Source organism: Haliotis cracherodii, unplaced genomic scaffold (genome assembly GCF_022045235.1).
Source record: "Haliotis cracherodii isolate W230 unplaced genomic scaffold, xgHalCrac1.p SCAF_11, whole genome shotgun sequence".
In the NCBI taxonomy this organism is placed as follows: Eukaryota; Metazoa; Mollusca; class Gastropoda; order Lepetellida; family Haliotidae; genus Haliotis; species Haliotis cracherodii.
The window spans coordinates 27,603,888-27,623,993 of record NW_027266266.1 but is presented as its reverse complement, the minus strand read 5'-3'; the positions used below and the strand labels follow the sequence as shown (position 1 = coordinate 27,623,993).

Sequence of the window (20,106 nt, the reverse complement as noted above, 5' to 3'; positions counted from 1 at the left end):
TCAGAGAAGGCTGTGTTGCTGCCATCAGCTGTCATTGGGAAGAACGTTGTTACAGATTTCGGTAGATCGATATTGCTACATCCTTGCTAGGTACGGTAAGATACATTGTATCTCAGTAACATGTCTTTCAGTGGTATATATCTACTATCTGCTCAGAAGGTAGGTTGACAGACGACCGACATCTACATTCATGATACATATATTGTTACATTGTAAACAGTAGTTTAGTGCATGCCGTGTCTGTCACTATATGCTGGCAAGTCAGTGTGTATGGCAGAATATCTCACGATGCCGACATGTAGTTGTTTCAGAATGGTATACGATGTACTTTAAAATGTTGAAATGTTATTACTGCCTCTAATCTTTAAACAATTTTTTATCTTGTATGGCAGTGTAACATATATTGTTGAAGGACCGGTCATTTAGTATAGGGGTGTGGCAGAGGGAATCAAGGGAAGGTCGCCCAGAAATAACTCTCTTGGGGAGGGTCATAAGAAATAATCATATACTCGTCGAGGGTCATGAAAAAAATGTATATATAATCGTAAAATATGAAGTGCTTTTACATTTGATCTTTTCAAGGTGGGTCATCAAAAAAAATATTACAAGGACAATTATGGAGGGCCATCTGAAAATACAGTGCATAAATGGCTAAAAAAAACCTCTCGCCTTTCCTTATACCTATTTTGGTTTTTTTTATGGATGACCTTTTAAAATAAAGTTTACGATGCCATGGGTACAAAGACATCACCTGATTATGATAATTTTATGCAAACTGTTAGTGTGGTTAGATTTGTACATGAATATATATTTCATGGATGATGTGACTTGTTGCGGTACCATATTGTTGTTGATACTGTCACTGATTTGTACAAAATAGATCTTAACAAAAGGGTCTGTTCACTGATCCGTTTCCTTTTGGGAGGAAATAAGTATTGGTTATAGCAGGAACATGCACATTCCAATTAGCGCACACTGCACATGAGGAGTCCATACGTACATGATGTGAGATGGAGTGCATGCTTCCCTCTTTGGCTTGTTGTCGGGTGTACGCTGTAGATGTGATCCGAAACATCTCGACAGTCAACACAGTATCTGTGTCTTAAACGGTGGAGAACAAGTGACAACTCTCTGTCTGTTTTCAACAGGTTGTACTTCAGATTCATCGACACCAGTAGATGTAAGAGTTGTCTTGTATTGCATTGAGCTTAATCTTCCAGAAGAAATCAATTGTTTGGTTTGTATTAGTTTGTATATGGGAGAAAATCCCCTTTGTGCCTATCCTCCCTTGTGGTGTAGTTGGAACTTCCAACTTTGAAGGATAGTTGTTCTATTCCCAGTCGTGTCATACCAAAATATGATAAAAGATGGCACTTTTTGTTTCTCTGCCTGGCTCCAGCAACAAGGGGATAAACCAAGGACTTGTTGGCTCAGAGACAGTGTATTGTGTATGAGTGGGGTGTCCATGTTACACTGCAGCATGATAATTCAGTATGCTAGAACTAAGTTAAACCCATTTCAATTCACCTCACCTCACCTCTCCTTCATGCCAACAATAATAACATGTAATCACGGTAATTTAATTTCTACAAATATTAAAGCGGTTTTATATTAGAACTTAAAAGTATTCCTCTAAGGTATCATATCACAAAACAAGATGTGTTTGGTTTACAGCAAGTTTTTGCTACTCAAGGGTAGACATGTTTTTAACAGGCTCTCTCTTACCCATGGATTTCATCCATGTAATCCTATAAAACTAACCCGTTAAAACCTATAAACAAGATTATACTCAACAGATGGTGGGTAGAAAAACATTATTGGACCATTTGTACAAAATTTTGGAAACATGAGAAAATTTAAGATGCGAGAGTCATCAAGGTCAACCGCCACAACGGAAAAACAAGCTTTTGAACAACGTTTAGCCGACCTTATATGTGCTAGGAATACTGATATTCCGTCTTCTATTGACTCTGTGAAATCAGAAATTAACGAAATAAAACAAAACGTTTAGAAAAGCAGTTCGTGTGAAAGGACATTCATGATCGAAAACCAAACCTACTGTTTTTTACGGGATCCCCGAAACCCCTCATGAGAATATGGTAGGTGTTCTAAGAAAGTTCGATGAGAACAGAGTAAGAGACTTCTATCATTTTATTTCCAATACATATAGGCCACAGGCCTTTGTGTACAAAAGGTGAGTACAGACAGGTTTTAATTTCAGTTTCGCATTTCTTACTTGATTTGCATAATATAGATATTTTGCTAGATTTGTAATAATATATGTATCTGGTGATGACAGAAGCATATTAAATTTATGAATGTTAGGATGACAATAGAACTTTGCTTTGAGATATAGTTGCCGTAACTTGACATACGATGGACAAATAAGCAGGAAGTGGTACTCGGTTTCAACACAGTCTAATTTACAAAGTTTGCATTTTCTTAAATTTCTTGGGATTCTATAATGACGTCCATTCTCAATTTCCAAAGTATGACAACTCAGTCTGAATCTCGTGAGGGTTGTTCTCATATTCTGCAAATTTAAGAATGACAAATAAGGTTCACATTTAACATAAGTTAACAAGCATAAAATGACATTTTTGAACTTGCAAGAAGTTCGCTATGCCAGATCTGCTGAAAATTGTCTTTCAAACGTTGTTTAAATTTATTAAGAAACACCTTTTGGTTTCCATACATTTGGAACCTCCATACATCTCCGAACCCAAGTTTACAAAGACAATTCCTTAATTTAGTTACCCAATTGACACGACCATGTTCATCATGCAGGCACAACATATTGTAGCACTTTCTTGGTAAACGGAAGTCTGGCATCTTTAGTATGTTCAGCCAATATTTCAGACATAAGTAAGTAAGAGACTTATATTTCAAAGTTGTGCACAAATTATAAATCTCAGAATACCAATGTCAACATTGTCCTGGAACTTCTTGAAGCAGCATTGCTACATTCATATGAATGAACAACAGGGAAGCTGTACTAGATGCACGTCAAATATCTAATGGATCAAACAAAACTATGCAGACCAATCGCCCACCCATGTTGAAGAAACAGGGTCTATTCTAAGTCGCCAAGCTACATCCATCAAACAAGTGGAAAAACTCTTGAGCAGAGTGCGCTGTGAGAGTGCTCGGTATAGAGGTGGTATTGGAAACCAGGGACCCACACAATCCATCGTCTACATGGCAAAAATATGACTAAACATTCTGGCAAGTAAACTTTTTGCGTCATAACATAATACCATCCAATCAAGTACATGTTACTAGAAAACTGTAATTATAGTCTACGAGATAAGGTGTAACACCTCTTTCTTAGCCATAGGCTTTATCAAAATATAAAACTGGATTTGATGTTGCAGATTATGTACAATTTCAGTTACTTTTATAGTATGCAAAATATAGTGAATGTTATAGTTCTTGGGACTGTAACGAATGCATATGAATCTGACGAGTTGTGAGACTTATGTAACTTGTTCATGCACGTGCAAGTAGTGTGCCACAAGGGCACTCAGTGCACTCAGTCGCCATGTGGCCCAGCATTGATGTGAGAGAAGTGTGTATTCATGTTGGTGTTTGGAGCCCTTTTTACTATTGGATAGGGATATTATAAATTCACAATGGATATTCTTTGGATATTTAGTTGAAATACGTCAACTTGTAAGTATTTGTTATTATCAATGGATCAAGGAATTCAAGAAAAATCAGGAAATAAGCACTGCTTCTTCAGCACATAAGGAAGTAACTGTAGAGGTGCAATATTTTCTAAAACATTCCACTGTACTGTCAATGATGAGATACCACAAGCTAATGGTAACCTACTTACTATAGAACTGACTGTAAACTAATAATAGTAACAATAGTCACAATATATGGCCCAAATAAGGATAACCCTGATTTCTACGAAAGGCTAGATGACTTAATTTGATCCCTTTGATCATGTTGATACACACAATTACAATAGTGTTAATAATCCTAAATCAAGAGAACAAATCCTAAAGATAAAAGAGGATCTTGACCTCACTGACCGTTGGAAAGAAAGAAATCCATTTGAAAAAAGATACACTTGGCGACAACCAAACCCTACCTAGTGTCAGTATTGCAATGGAAGTGGATGTTAAAGTGACTTTCAGAAATAGTAACATAGTAACCCTGAAAATAGTAACCCTGAAAATAGTAACCCTGAAAAAGGAGAGTAAAACCTGTGAACGTCACTGGGGTAATTGGAACAGCACTGACCTTGTAGATTGTTTCTTAACTTGGAGGATCAATTTGGCCAGTGACAGACGTTATTTCAAATGTATCAATACAGACATTTCCCCCCCCCCAGCGCGACTCTCAAAGTTGACAGAGGCGGGCATTGGTGCCCTAGGAAGTATGTCTGGGCAGTGGGCAATCCTTGAAAAGTAACATAACCACACTATCTTTTGCTCAGCGTAGGGCATTTAGCAACATACTGTTTTGTGGCAGGTTACTTCGCCCTAAGCCGTCAATTCACTTCAGTTGCAGTTGATGGGCACAGCATACCAGCGACACAGAAATTCAGCAATGTTTACACGTGTTAGCGAGTGCCCACAATGCACTTGTTGGATAATCACAAACTGTACTTTTTTTTAACTCGAAGCTATTCATTTTAATGGTGTTCTACATATATCACCCCTGAACATAAGGGTGCAGGCAATGAGGTCGAAAAGCCTGTTAGATATCTCTTTTCAAGAATTTTCAATTTCGGGTGTTGCTTATTGCAGATTTAATTTTGCAGCAATAGAAACTAACAGTTTTAGCATGTTTAGTCCACTAGTCCTTATGATGATAACATATAGCAAAACCTTCAAAATGGCCAGTTTCTACTACAGTAGTCCTTATGATACCTTTACTATTGTGGAGTTTGGCAAGGACTATAGGACTAGTGCCAATTTCTAACACTGTTTTGCTCTACCCCCTGAACTGTTATGACGTTGTAGCTCTAGGACACGTCCTTGTGCTTTAACTGTAATAGTTCAAGGCAAAACTATACTTTATTACACCACACAGATCGGTAACCTTTCTTCTTTAAACATGTTAATATTGTAGTGGTTATATATATATAGGACATCACTTTTTTGTTTTGGGCATCCAGTAAAAGCCTGTGGACATTTATTGATAGGTTTCATGTTTTTTTTATAATTAGGGATGTATTTAGAGTAAACATATATCTATAACCAATTGCTGTCCATAAGAGCATTGTAAAACGAGTGGTTGAAACCTCTTGATACAAATATGACATCTTAGTAACTATAGAGGACTGTGAGCAGTGTTGTCTCTGATTGATCACTTGTTTTGTTTCCCTTTGAACATATGTGTTACAAACTTCAGGTTGGTTGATATCTGGCCAGTCTTGAGATATGCTGTAGTTGCCCCTTGCCTTCATTTCATCTAAGAACTGATAGACCTCAAGGCCAGGGTAGACCTTCTTTTCAAAACAACATGAGCTATGAGCATGACAACACACCGAAGTCACCTGCCCTCTTGCGTGTTCGTCTGATGATAATTTGATGTTACCTAATCATTCTAATATCTGTCTTGTCAAGTGGACATCTCCTCGTTGCTTCTGCCAGACGTGACTCATGTTAATTAATTCAGGTTCTTGGAATAGGCAGTTAACTGGCTGCTCCAAGGCTGTTTCAGAATCTATCAATCTACCAATTATTGATCCAGCACGGTCCAGCATCAACTGTTGACATATTATATTGGCATAGGTGTTGCTGCTGGCTGTGTGTTAGGCTCAGGGATGTACATGATGTGTTTTCAGACTTGTGGCTCTCAGTGATTATTTGATGCATGGAATAAAGAAGTTATTATTAAGGATTTTTATTAATGCATTGACGAATGGCAAATTAATGATGAAATTGAAATGTATTATGAAAGTTACTGGAAATGTTCATATGATGGACGACTGGCCACATTATGTTACCAGCATACTGTCAATAAGACTGCTCCAAACAGTGTTAAATAGTGCTAGACATTGGTTATCATAAATTTGAAGCCTCCTTAATCAGTGTAAATGTAAATATAAATATAGATACGTTAGGGGGAACATGTAAAATGCTATTTATCATACTTGGCAACACAAAGGCATTCAAGGGTACTAGCACAGCACCAACTGGCTGCCACAAGGGCATATATGTCCCTCACCTTGAAGCTGAATAAAACTCCAATACATCACACACACTTAATAGTTTTTAATTCTGTGGGAAATTCTCTGGTCTGTGATATCATCTGTTGTCATATTTGTATGTGTTTAGGCAAAGAAAATTACAGAACAGGGCTCAATTTAGCACCAGTGCAACCTATTATTGAAAAATGCAACCTAATTTTAATGTCCACTTGTACCAAGTGCATGTAAAGAGTATGTCTGCCGTACCATTACTTATCCATGCAATAAGGATCTTTGAACACACCAGATACTTCTAAGGTTTGTGTTCAATACTACATCACTAATATCAGTGAAATTTCTCATGCTGTCATGGACTTAACGTCATCAAACTTTGAGTACTACAACATTATGGGCACATGTTCCTATTATGTTTACAGGAATATGTTATTAATGAATGTGAATGTTTTTCGCCAATAACCCTTCAACTGTTTAGAATGTTTCAAGAAAATATGCAGATAGGAACAGAAAAGGGATCTTTCTACCCTATTAGATAGTGTGTTCAATAGGCCGATTGTGAGACACCTATTACATCACATATATCAATCTCAGGTGCACTATCTACATCCATGAATTCCTCATACATTCTAGAATCAAATGACAGAGCTCCAGATAAGCTTTTGGTGTTGTGGGTATTTTACCCATGCATTTTAAAATCATTGGGTATCAGTAATTCTACCTGCGTATTCAAATTTCTGTTACCCACTAGTTTTTACACATGTGGGTATTTAAGTTAAATATTTAAAAACACTATTCATCTAGTCCCTGCAAACTGGTGTCGTGTGGGTTCGAGAGCTTTATAGGACTCAAAAATACCACGATACTTCCACAAGAAAGTGTGATGGCAAATGATCATGATGTAACTGTCATCGAGTTTGGCAAGGTTGACGGAATGCCCCTTTATAATTTCAAATTAAGTTGCTGATTTGCTAATCGAATACGCAGGGTTACTTCACAATATTTTGATGATACGCACAAGTTTTATTTTTGTAGCGTATCTGTAATGTTCGTTGCGTATTTGATACGCTTGGATTATATTTTACTGTGTATTTCTGCATTTCTGATGCGTATTTCACGCAGATACGCAGCTTATCTGGAGCTCTGAATGACAAATTGCTTCTGTCACTAATACAAATTGTCTAGATGAAATCAAGTAAAATAAATGAGGTTTTTTATCATTCAGTGATTCCAGGTCGGAATTTGTCCCCAGGAACAAATTAATGCTGGGCATAAGAGGCGACCATGTGGGTTGGTGGATTGGCTGATAGCGTGTCATTGTACGCTGATGGCACAGAATATTGTTCACCCTGTCAATCTCTGGATTGTCTGGTCCAGACCCAATTGTTTACTGGCTGTGTCGTCATACAAACATAGCATTAATCAAGAGCTTGCAGAATAAAAACAAGTCTGAATTCTGTGTGTAACCATGGTAACTTTTTTCAACCAAGTATATGGTTTCATTTTCATTCCCAACAGAGACACCAGGAATTGTCTGCTGTCTAACCTGGTACAATGGACTACAGCGGCGAAGAAGAACACTGCAGAAAGCATGTCACTGCTATGTGGTTCAGGCATGGTCTTCGTTTCCATGACAACCCCACATTGATCAAAGCTCTCAAGACAACCAAAACGTTTTATCCTATCTTTATATTTGATGGGAAAGTGGCTGGTAAGAACTTATCTGTGACATATAGTGTATCTGTGGATTTGAAGGTCAAAGCCATACTAATTTCCTGGGTCTTTTTTAATTGCCTTTGGTTGGATCTATTGTTGATTTTACTTTGAAATAAAGGCAGCTATAGCCAGTAAACTTTTAAATACCTAATCACATAACCTTGTGCTCCCTGATTGTTTGGTCACTGTTGATTACTGCCACTTACATACCGTATATCGCTGTGTATAAGGCGACCCCACGTATAAGACGACCCCCCTGTACACGCCTTAAAAATCAACCCAAAATCCTATACTCCGTGTATAAGGCGACTGGGAATGAAACACATCACAAGTCTGACTGATATAGAAGATTTAACGTGCGTTTTCCGACTGTAGCATATTTCGCACACGGACATCACAAGTTAGTTAGTTAGTTACTTTGGAGATTTAACGTGCGCTTTCCGACTGATGCGTATTTCGCACACATCACAAGTGCGGACACAAACCTTATATATGCAATAAAAATATGTTATTTTGCGTTGTTTTTTTTCTACAATGATAGGTCGCGTGTGTAACTCCAGCACACGTCGCCATTTTGTGTTTACACGGTACGACACCAAATTGGTGCCCGTAAAATAAAATTAATTTATGAAGTAATAACATATAAGAGACAATGGTGAGTAATTTAATCACCAATTAACTATGTTGTAACTAACTAGGCTTATGTTTGCTTCACATTCAGCGTGTTTATTCCACAATCACTTGTACACACCGTCTCCAACACTTGTTAATACAACTGTAAAAACAGCGGGAATTGATTTCAGCTTCACCGGTTATCACATGTTAGGTCACATGTACAATATGCAAATGCTTACCGGTACTTCCGGCTCTCTGCTCACGGATGTTGATTGTTTTACCGTGTCAGGTGGTTCGACAATCTGCATCGAGGCAAGGGTCATTTCAACTTTATTTGCAGAAATTATTAAACTTTATTCAAGGAAAAGAGATACAAATCATGTTTATGTATGGAAATAGTTATTGGAACAGTTATTTAGGACGAAATTTGAAGTTTTATTGTCAAATGATGGGCTGGCTATCGGACGCCGGTTGACATCGCCAGTGGAAAAAAATGTGAGATCTTCGACTCCGTGTATAAGACGACCCCCCTTCTTAGCCCCCTCATTTTAGGTACGAAAAACTCACCTTATACACAGCGATATACGGTAATTGTATCTTTGGAGTTAATGAACCAGCTTATGGTCATGATCAAATAACTGATTGGCTGCAAGTGATAATGTATCTTTTTGAACTTGCATTATGCAGATACCTTTTTCTCCCCTGATCACTAACTTCCAAATTTAGGGGGATGGTTAATGGTATCTAATCAGTTTAATGTTGTCCCTGACATTTTTTTTTTTTGGACATTTTTATTAACATCTGTATATGATCCCAGCATAGGTATCTTTAAATTACTGCAGGATAGGATATAAGGTAGCCACATTGCAAATAGGATGGTGGTCCACTCCTGAGACATTTCTGCAGGTCCGTGTATCGCTATGAATGGCATAGCAGTAGTTTGCTGTTAGTGTTGTATATTTTGATATGGGGCCTAACTTTGACCTTATATAACTTTGACCTTTATATTTTCTTATTTTTTACTCATCCGGCATTACTGCTTAATGCCTTGACTGCTTACTTTTGACAGGAAACAAAGCTGTGGGGCTCCAGGTGAGAAAGAAGTTTCACTGAAGTGTGAGGCAAGACCCAGTAGATGAGACCACGTGACCCGGATGTGATGACATCACATAAACTCCACCTTACTGCTTGTCACACCTCTAATAAATTGTGCAGTTTTTGGATTAAACTTAGGTTTTTTTTATTGCCATTTTTACATAAATTTGTCCTTCACTGTGATAGGCCTCAATACGTTATTTAAAGTCCAGGTTTGTTCGTGAAATGTGACTATTGTCAACCTTTACATTCATGTTTGTATTGTTGTTTCCAGTCGCCATCTTGAAATTTCTGATATGTCTGGTGTTTTCATGGCATATGTCCAGTTAGGCATGGTATTGTTGCTTGCTAAATACATTTAGCCTATAAATACCTATTATAGTGTCTTACACTTTATCATTTTTATCATCAGCATCCCTGACACTCTGGTCACTTTCATCGTGACACAGACAGGTGCTCGTTTTAAACCTTTGTTGGCTTTGGCCTCCTTAGCTTGGGCCGTTGAGACAGGACCTCACTCAGTCCAAACTCAATTGGGTGGAATATCTCCAGACGGCAGATTGATCACATGCACATCACCTGAGGGCGGCGCTCAGTCTCCTTTTCATGGCAGAGGATGAGGGAAATCACAAGGTGTCTATCAGCCCCACCGTGGCTAGTCTTAGGGCAGGAGCGGGGACAGGAGGGGTAGGCAATGAATGCTTGGTCCGTTATTTACCCACCTCATTTACACCTGAGGAACATATGGTTTGAGTCATACAGAGACGACAGTCTGCTGAACCATCCAGACCTGGCCACTCTGATCCTACACAGGTGCCTACTACATCAACTGGGATGGATAGTGAACGAGACGGAAGTTGGTGCTCATTTTGTCTTACCGTTTCCAGTTCATAGGAGGCCTATTCCAGATGGGCCTGGATCTCCTCACAGTACCATGGGACAGATGGATCAAGATGTTGCGCCATCTGTCACCTGCTCTCCTGCAACCCCTCACACTTCATCAGTGGCAGTGCTCCTGGGTCTGCTTACGTCAGCCAAGGACGTGATGAGCAGAAGTCACCTCCACCTGTGTCAAATCCAACAGTTCCTGGTGCCTTACATAATACGTCAGGACCCTTGCCTATCAGTTGCTCTACCGCCTCACATCAGTAATCATCTCTGTTGGTGGATGGATGCCTGTTTGTAGACGCCTCTGTACAGGATTGGGGTGCGCATCTGGAAGCGCTCATCTTGGCAATATGGCAAGAACGCCTCCGGTATACACAACTCACCCTCTCCAACAACAACACCCTCTCCATGGTGATTTGATGCCTGTGCAATTGGGGGATGACACTCCCTCCTTCAACAGATGTTCCGGTTCTTTCAACTGGTAGATCGGCTGGGCGTACGTTTTCTGGTCAAGCATATTCCTGGATGTCAGAATGTTCTGGCTCTCCAGGCCAGGCAGGGTAGCTTCCATGGCCTCTTGCCAGAACTACCATATCTCCCCGATCCCTAGTAGATGCATTCGGCATCCCATGAGAAGGACTAAGAGCATACACTTTTCTGCCACCAGTACTTCTTCCTAAGGTGATGCAGAAGATCCAAGAAACCAAAAGCCTTGATATGATTTGGATCGCACCCTAGTGGCCATGAGAGTGTTGTTCGTAGACCTTAGAAGTCTTGAAGGAAGCGATCCACTAGCTCTACCTGGGTGCCAAAACTACTCATCCATTCTTACAGCAGGTTTCCACACCAAACGCCAGGCAGGTTTCATCTGCACGCCTGGTTCGTCTTCAGAGAGCTCTAGGCACCAAAGTTATTCAGCAAGGGCAGTTGAGGCCATTGCTATGGCGCACAGACCTTCCAACCGAGAACTTCATGAGGATAAGTGGCAATCCTTTGAAACCTTTTGTAAAGGAAAGGATCATTTCTTGGCTGAATGTCTCCTTTATCTGCATACACAGTGACACCTGAAAGGCAGCACCATTACTAACTATTTGGTGGCTCTTAATTCGATGTTGGCATTTCTGGAAGATCAGAAAATGACCAAGATCCCGGAACTACAGGTCCTAATAATCTTGTTCTGCCTTGAAGGTCAGAAGGCTAAGTTTCACCTTCCCGCATGGGATTTGAATGTCGTACTTTGGTGTTTGCGTGCGCCGCGAGAGAGTCAGAGAGTTCACTGACTTTAAAAGTCCAGTTCCCACCCTTGCCGAACTAGGCTGGAATTCCTGGGCTGGAATTCCTTGGCTCGATCGTAGCGCCACCAGTGGAGTTATGTCCCTTCTAAACCTCTCTTATGGACCAATCAGATTCAACCTCTCCTATCACTTGCATTTGCTTCAAACAAAATGGCGGCGCCCAATCAAGACGATCAAAACTCAAGTTCTCTATAACAGGTCTTACATCGAGAAGTGCATCAAATTACGTTAGCACCTTGATTAAAAACAAACAAAAAAATTTGTAAAATATCTGTTGACAACGAGTTGGCGGTACATATGCTTTGCAAATCCTGCAATCGACCGAAATCTCTGCATGACAGTTTATGAACAAGATTTTGATTTCGTTGCGTGATTTTGATTGGACTATGCATAGACTCGTTAGTCCAGCCAAAATGTAACTCCATAATACCAGCTTAGTTCGGCGAGGGTGGAAACTGGACTTTTTTAAGCAGTTAACTCACTTGCCTCGGGAAGATGGACCGAAGTCAGATGCAACACTATTTCAGTTTCGTTGAGGGCTATCATCCTTCAGGCTTATGAGATAGCCAACCTTGATCTATAGAGACCTAAGAATCCTCTTGAGATCCAGGCGGGTGCCTCTTCAATGGCTCTTCACAGTAATTGCTCTATCAGAGCCATCATGAAAGGATGTTTATCGAGGTTCAACACTGTCTCAGCAAACCACTATCTGAGGAACGTGGCCTTGGAAGATGTCAAAGGCATTCATAGATTTGGTCCTCTGGTCATAGTCCAGCAGGTCACAAATCCTCGTCACAATTGAAAATGCTACTCCTGTCCAGATCCAGCCTTACCCGACAAGGGGGTTATTCTGCAAGCCAGCAGTTGGTTTGGGTTAATCAGTTTCTAGACTTCAGCGCATGCGAATTTCTGTTGCTGCAATTTACCTGGATATCCTCATACTCTCGTGCCATCCCCGGACAGGATTGGTCGAAGTAGTTGCAGATCTGTGCAAGTGATGCGCTGAACGACTGCCGTGAACTAGTGGAGAGTATGTCACTGAGGACTATATCTGAAGGGATGCCATCTGCCCTACCGTCCGATACAGATGCATTTAGAAGTAATGCAGGATATGTAAACAATTTTGATAAAATCTAAATATTTTTACATTTGTGTACTTATCCTGTACTACGCCTAAGAGCCCACCCATCGCAGACCTACCTCCCCTTGATCTCTTCAGATGTTAAAGATCTAGACGTCTGTGACAAGCAGTAAGGTGGAGATTACATGACGTCATCACATCTGGGTCACATTGTCTCACATTTCAGTGAAGCAACTTCTTTCTCACCTGGAGCCCTGCAGCTTTGTTTTCTGTCAAAAGTAAAATGCAGTCAATGCATTAAGGAGTAATGCAGGATGAGTAAAAAATAAGAAAATATAAGACAGTAACAGAATTGTTGGTAAGATTTCAATTTGTTCCTCCCACCGTTTTTTTCATTATTTTACCCATTCAATCAATGCAGCTTCATTTTCTGTCAAACGTAAGCAGTAAATAATGTAAAACATATTTAGATTTTACTATGTTTATTCTTGTATGACCTTTATAATCGTGTGTTACAAACGTTCCCTTGTTTTTCAAAAAGAATTTGTCCAGCGACTGATTGTCTGTCCGTCACTTTTGACTGAAACATGTAAAAAGGAATTGTGAGAACGTCTTACACCACCTTTAAGCATGTTAAGAGTTAAGTTTATTTATTGATTCTCAGAAAAAGATTGGTCAGCATACGTAATAATTACATTTTGGGCACTTTGTGTTCACGTGATGTTTTATCATCAAGTCAAATTTAAGTCCGTATATTACAGTTATTGGGCAGTGTCTTAATGACTCAAGCAATCATTAGTTTGAATTAGGTATGGAAAACAAGATGTTGAGGTTTTGAAGAAAAAAAGTATTCATGAATGTCCAGACAAGAATTAGTCTTGAAAAAAAGTGTCAATGAAAGATCTCTCTTAGGCAACCCATGCTTGTCATAAAATGGGACTAACGGGATCTGGATGCATAAGTTGATGCATGTCATCGTATCCCAATTGTGAAGTTCGATGCTCATGGTGTCAATCACTGTATGAGTTATGCACTCATATCCTGTATGAGTTTTATGGCTCAAGTGTTTGATTATCACTTGAAGGTCAGCCTCTGTCCCTCTGGTTGTCTGGTTGTAATGTCCTCCTAGACAAGCATTCTACTGTTAAAGAGATTTCTTTATGAGTCAGTGTGTTCAGTGAACCAAGTCATGTAATGTTGATGTGTAACTGCTCTGTTGGCCATGGTTACAGGAACGTCCCTCATTGCTTATCCCCGGATGACCTTCCTTTTGGAGTGTCTTCATGACCTTGACCAGACCTGTAAGAAGTATGGCTCTCGGCTCTATGTCTTTCATGGTTCACCTGTTGAAGTGTTCTCCCAACTAAAAAAGGTTTGTTGAGTTGTTCATTCTGTTGATTTGATTGAGATATTGTTGCATGTACTTTGTTTGGTTTGTTCTTGCAATCAGATGTAGCCAAATGATATTTGTTTATGTTTCTTACAATTTTTTTAGAAAATAAACTGATATTAAAAAATATGTTCAGAGAATAGTATTTCATTCTTTGTGTGTCAAGATTGGGCATGATATTAGTCCTGTCAATTACAACTTTTAAAAACCTGTACCGAAAAAAACCCAAATAAACATAAACATTCACAACTTAATGCAAATGTAACCTTTAGCAATATTGAGTTACAAGGCACTTAAGAGTGCTATGACTTGTTCATGGCGTGTGTCATCTCTGCATACACAAGAAATGATGTTTTGTTTCTGTGAGATAAACAACAAGAGAAGTCACATTTGATCTTGGCATATAAATCAACAAAATGAGCAAACTTTTATTCATGATATTTTTCAGGACTGGGGTATTACCCAGATTGCATTTGAACAGGATACTGAGCCTATTTGGTTTGAACGAGACAAGACCGTGAAAGATTTCTGTGAGGAAAGCCACATTGAATATGTTGAAGAGATTGGCCATACATTATGGGACCCGCGAGAGTAAGTTGAAAGTTGTGGGTTAGTCTCAGTTGTTACATCCCTAAGAACATAATTATGACATCTTGATCCCTGAAACATTTTTTTCACTTACCCAAGCTGGCCAGTATTTTGTAAGCTGACCATTATGTAGGTAGGTAGTCAACGAGAGTCAATCCCAACAGGAGGCTAAGACTATTGGGCTATTTTAGCATAGCAGGGTATAGCAGATATATAAAACTACTTCCTGAAAACATAAAACTAGCCTTTTTGACACATTGTGGCTCTGTATGTATACACGTACCACTTTGAATCCAAGACTTCTAAACATGCAACTGTTGAATTGAGTAAGGTTCTCATTCATATTAACATATCTGTCAATTTTTTATAACAATTTCCGAAATATGTGCAGAATCTGTGCTCCAATAAGGGCCTTAACATATGTTGTCATATTGTTCTGTTAGGATTTTCTCGACTTTAAACCTGAAACAATTAATATATGTGGTAACTAAAATAGTGTTCAAAGTGTGGTGGCACAGCCCACAGGCCACAAATCAGGTGAAGTTAAGCAATGTTGGTACCCTTGTCGGCAGCTTGGCTCCTGAGAGTTTCTAGGGCTTCGGTCCTTCCTGCCCCGCATTATTATTATTATTAAACCAACCTTACTTCTTTCAGAGTGATTGAGCTGAACAAGGGCAGTCCCCCTGTGACCTATGGCCTGTTCAACCAGGTGACATCCATCCTGGGACCCCCTCCCAGACCAGTTGCGGACCCAGATTTCACTGGGATCAACCTCCCTGTGACTCCAGACCATGACCAATACCGTATCCCGACTGGGGAAGAACTAGGTAGGATAGTTACTCATTTATTATTGATATAGTGATCAGCATACCCATCTGTCCCCCTCCGTAATAACAGGCTGCCCTGACTGCAGCTTTACACAACATTCACTCTAACTGTAAGTCTGCCCCTGGGACCACTTGCTCAAAACAATCTTAGAGCTATGACAATGGTAAGTCTATGTTAAAATATGGGAGTTACATGGTCATAACGCTAAAATTGCTTTCTGCAAGTGGGCCCTGGCTCAAACTTGACTGCTGGCTTCAGGATGTCATCCTTGATTGTCCATTTCTTATGATTGCATTATTAAGTGTTAAGCCCAGTTCACTGACTCTCTGTGAAATGTGATGACTGACAGCTGTGTGAACCTGTTGCAGGTGTGAAGAAGGAGAATGATGTCCTGGAGTGCCAGAAGCAGTACATAGGAGGGGAGACACAGGCCTTGAAGCTCCTGGCAGGCAGAATCCCTGTGGAGGAGAAGGTGTGTTACAGGGCCAGTGTGGCAGCAGGAAGGAGGCCCAGTTCTTGTGATGGGGGAGTTGGTGGTGTGGCTACAAGGCCAGTGTGGCAGCAGGAAGGAGGGTCAGTTCTTGTATTGGGGGAGTTTGTGGTATGGCTTTAAGGCCAGTGTGGCAGCAGGAAGGAGGGTCAGTTCTTGTATTGGGGGAGTTGGTGTGATGATATGGTGGTGGATTTGATGAGGGTGTGATTGTAATGAGATGGTGGTTGTGATGTAATGTGATTGTGATGAGATGGTGGATGTGATTAGTGATTGTGTTGAGGTGGTGGATGTGAAGAGTTAGTGATTGTGATGATGAGATGGTGGGAGTGATGAGTTAGTGATTGTGATGTAATGTGATTGTATTGAGATGGTGTTTGTATTGAAGTGGTGGATGTGATGAGTTAGTGATTGTGATGTAATGTGATTGTGATGACATGGTGATTGTGTTGAAGTGGTGGATGTGATGAGTTAGTGATTGTGATGTAATGTGATTGTGTTGAAGTGGTGGATGTGATGAGTTAGTGGTTATGATGTAATGTGATTGTGTTGAGATGGTGATTGTGTTGAAGTGGTGGATGTGATGAGTTAGTGGTTATGATGTAATGTGATTGTGTTGAGATGGTGATTGTGTTGAAGTGGTGGATGTGATGAGTTAGTGATTATGATGTAATGTGATTGTGTTGAGATGGTGATTGTGTTGAAGTGGTGGATGTGATGAGTTAGTGATTATGATGTAATGTGATTGTGTTGAGATGGTGTTTGTGTTGAAGTGGTGGATGTGATGAGTTAGTGATTATGATGTAGTGTGATTGTGTTGAGATGGTGTTTGTGTTGAAGTGGTGGATGTGATGAGTTAGTGATTATGATGTAATGTGATTGTGTTGAGATGGTGTTTGTGTTGAAGTGGTGGATGTGATGAGTTAGTGATTATGATGTAATGTGATTGTGTTGAGATGGTGTTTGTGTTGAAGTGGTGGATGTGATGAGCTGGTGTGTGTAATAGGAGTGTGAGGTAATGATGGCAATGGTTGTGTCAGCAGTCCACTGGTCAGTCAAAAGGCATGTTACTGTTCCACAAACCAGGCAATTATGAAATGTATGTATTCTAGTTGTCGTCTAGCAATTTGTTGACTGTTGAAGATGGCTGTTGAATATCATCACAGACAGTTGACTGTGTGTTTTCACTTGGCAACAGGCTTTCAAACTGGGCTTCGTCATGCCGAACCAGGCCCGGCCCAACATTGTTGACCCACCTCTCAGCATGAGTCCTCATCTGCGGTACGGATGCCTCTCGGTCCGTAAATTCTTCTGGGAGATACGAGATGCTCATTTCAGAGTAAGTATTAGAAATGAAATAGTAAGGTTTGATGCTGCTTTTAACAATAGTACAGCTGTGAGTCGAGGTGTAACAAGTAGCATATCATCATGAATGGTATAATACAAGCCAAAGGTTTGGGAAGTCACTCAAATGTATCATTGGCCATTTTCTATGACTGTTGAAATGTCACCTCAACATGTCAAGTGTGGAGTTTCTGAGTCTCTGGAGCTTTGAAATAATCATCAATTATCTTCCTCTATCAATAAATGGTTCATCAATTCTAATCATCAAATTCACAAAACGATGATATAAAAATCACAAGTATGGTCCAACATTACTCAAATGCTGGCTTACCTCGTATAAATAAGGGTGTACAGTTAAACATATCTTAGCTGTAGTTCCCATAATGACAAGCATCATGGCAACCGTGAATGGGCCAGAAAGTCACATCCTATTTTCCTAAAGACAGCACTACTTAAAGAGAAGCGACTGACAATCTGATGAAGATGATAAATCCACCTACGAAAATTAAAGCAATTGCATTCTTTTAGATCTTCATGGATGACAGATTTTGACTGGTAACACTATGATAAATTCAAGAAATAAATGGTTAGTGAATTTTGTCAGAAGACAATGTCAATTTGACCTGAGAATATCAAACATGTAGAGTGGAGTCAAATGTTAGAAGGTTATATTTCAGTTCTGGAAGTTATTCTTACATTTTTTGTTTGAAGGAAGAGCAAGGAAAATATGAATTAGACTAACAAAGCATCTCAAATGTTATTCAACAATAGATAATGATATTCACATACAGGAGCTTCATGTACACAGTGTGGAAAATCCATCAGACGAAGCAGCAATTCCCTGCCCTATTTGACAGTAATTGAGCAAGTAGTAGTCAATGTACAGACGACATGTTCTCATCTAATGCAGTGCAGTGTTTACATGGTCTGGATATTGTGAATCCAAATGGCATCTACTCAGCTTGCTCTTTGTAGAAGCAGCGATTATATCTCCTCTGGAATATAAACAGGATTAAACCGTAGCCTATGTATGTAGCCTTCGGAGACTTACTTGAGAAACTACAACATGCCAGCCCTAGTTTGTCTTACCATGTTTGGTTGGCTGTGTATGGTGCGAACTATTAACAGTGAATGTTGGAGAGTGACCTCTTCATCAGTTGTCCCGATTCCGAAACAGAAGAAGCCCTATGCCTAATGAAAGACCTGACAAGTGGGGATTGTGTGCAGTATGTGATGTGTCTGATTAATCCTGTGCCAGTGGCATGGATCATGGCAGTTTGCTCATAGTGTTAATTACAGATGGTTTTGCCTGGCTCACACGTTTTGCGTTTTGCCTTTTATTTGCAGAATGTTTACATAATCCAATATTGACTTACGCAGGTGTGTCCCAATAAGCCGCTGCCAGAAGGTGCGACCTCCCAGCTGATCTGGCGGGAGTATTTCTACACCATGTCCGTCAACAACATCGCCTACGACACTATGAAGGAGAACCCTATCTGTCTGAACATACCATGGAAAAAAGACCCAGAGATGTTCAATACATGGGAAAAGGTATGTGGTCTTTTAGTAACAAAAGCATCAAGGTCATTTGAAGCGACGGTTCATGTAAATTCTGGCCATCTGTTGTCATTTGTAGATCACCTGACTGAAAGTCAGAATAATTTTCTGACTTGGGGGCATCGATCACCGAGTCATCCAAGGCGCCACAATTCACTGTGCAGAGTTGTGTCCCTTGGGCATGCCAGAAACCTGGGATCATGGGTTCAAATCCAGGTTTACCCCGATTATGTTTCTAGGTTTGTCAGCACCTTGTTGAGACCTGCATCACTTTGGCTTTCCTCCCACATTAAGCTCATATGCCATGATATAACTGGACAGCTGTTCAAAAGCAGCATAAGCCAAACTCACTCACTCACTATGATCTGACTTTAACTCTTTCAACAATAGTTTTATGAACCTACCTGTCATATCATTCATTTGTCTAACATTTCACAATGTCTGAAATACGTATTTCATTTCAACTTATCCTATGTTATTGATGGATTAAAAATATATTCACTATTTCCTGCAATGTTATTGATAGGAAATTCTCAGACACATGCTTCAACAACAGAACATGTCAAAGAGCAAAAATAAGACGTTTCAAGCAAATCTTTAAATAAATTATGTAAAGTAATAAATAAAATCAGCAAAATATTTTCTGGTATTGCCTCATGTTACTGAGCGTACATAACATACTTTTAACATAATTTTCAAATTACTTGAACAATGAAAATAAAAAAAGAAATAGGTTAGTGGATGTTATCTTCAAATTTATGCTTCCTTGGTGCTTAATCTTGACATTGTGAATGTGATAGCTAATATTTTTTATTTGAAACAAACATAATTAAGTTGTAAATGCATTATATAAATAATGTGATAAACATAACTTTCATATGTATTAACATTAGGATTAGACCTTTCAAATGATGAATAACGTATAGTAGCAAAGATGTTTTACAAGTAGATCATTTCCTTGATAAATAGAGGCTGTGTTTGTCACCACAGAGCCTCTCTGAAAGCATCTGGTTGACTGGTGTTGAAAGTGTTGACATGTTTAACATGGTTGACATG

The 20,106-nt window shown here is 39.5% G+C and overlaps 1 protein-coding gene across 1 annotated transcript in view; it reads left to right on the top strand.

Annotated features, from left to right (window-relative positions):
- Positions 1-20,106, top strand: part of LOC139456385 (cryptochrome-1-like) — a 33,166-nt gene continuing 13,060 nt past the window's right edge. The window contains exons 1-8 of the mRNA XM_071238050.1: positions 1-90; positions 7,682-7,874; positions 14,086-14,225; positions 14,692-14,834; positions 15,486-15,658; positions 16,028-16,131; positions 17,348-17,488; positions 18,874-19,044. Coding sequence (XP_071094151.1) covers positions 7,718-7,874; positions 14,086-14,225; positions 14,692-14,834; positions 15,486-15,658; positions 16,028-16,131; positions 17,348-17,488; positions 18,874-19,044 — 1,029 coding nt within the window. The 5' untranslated portion in view covers positions 1-90; positions 7,682-7,717. The remainder of the gene's footprint in view (positions 91-7,681; positions 7,875-14,085; positions 14,226-14,691; positions 14,835-15,485; positions 15,659-16,027; positions 16,132-17,347; positions 17,489-18,873; positions 19,045-20,106) is intronic.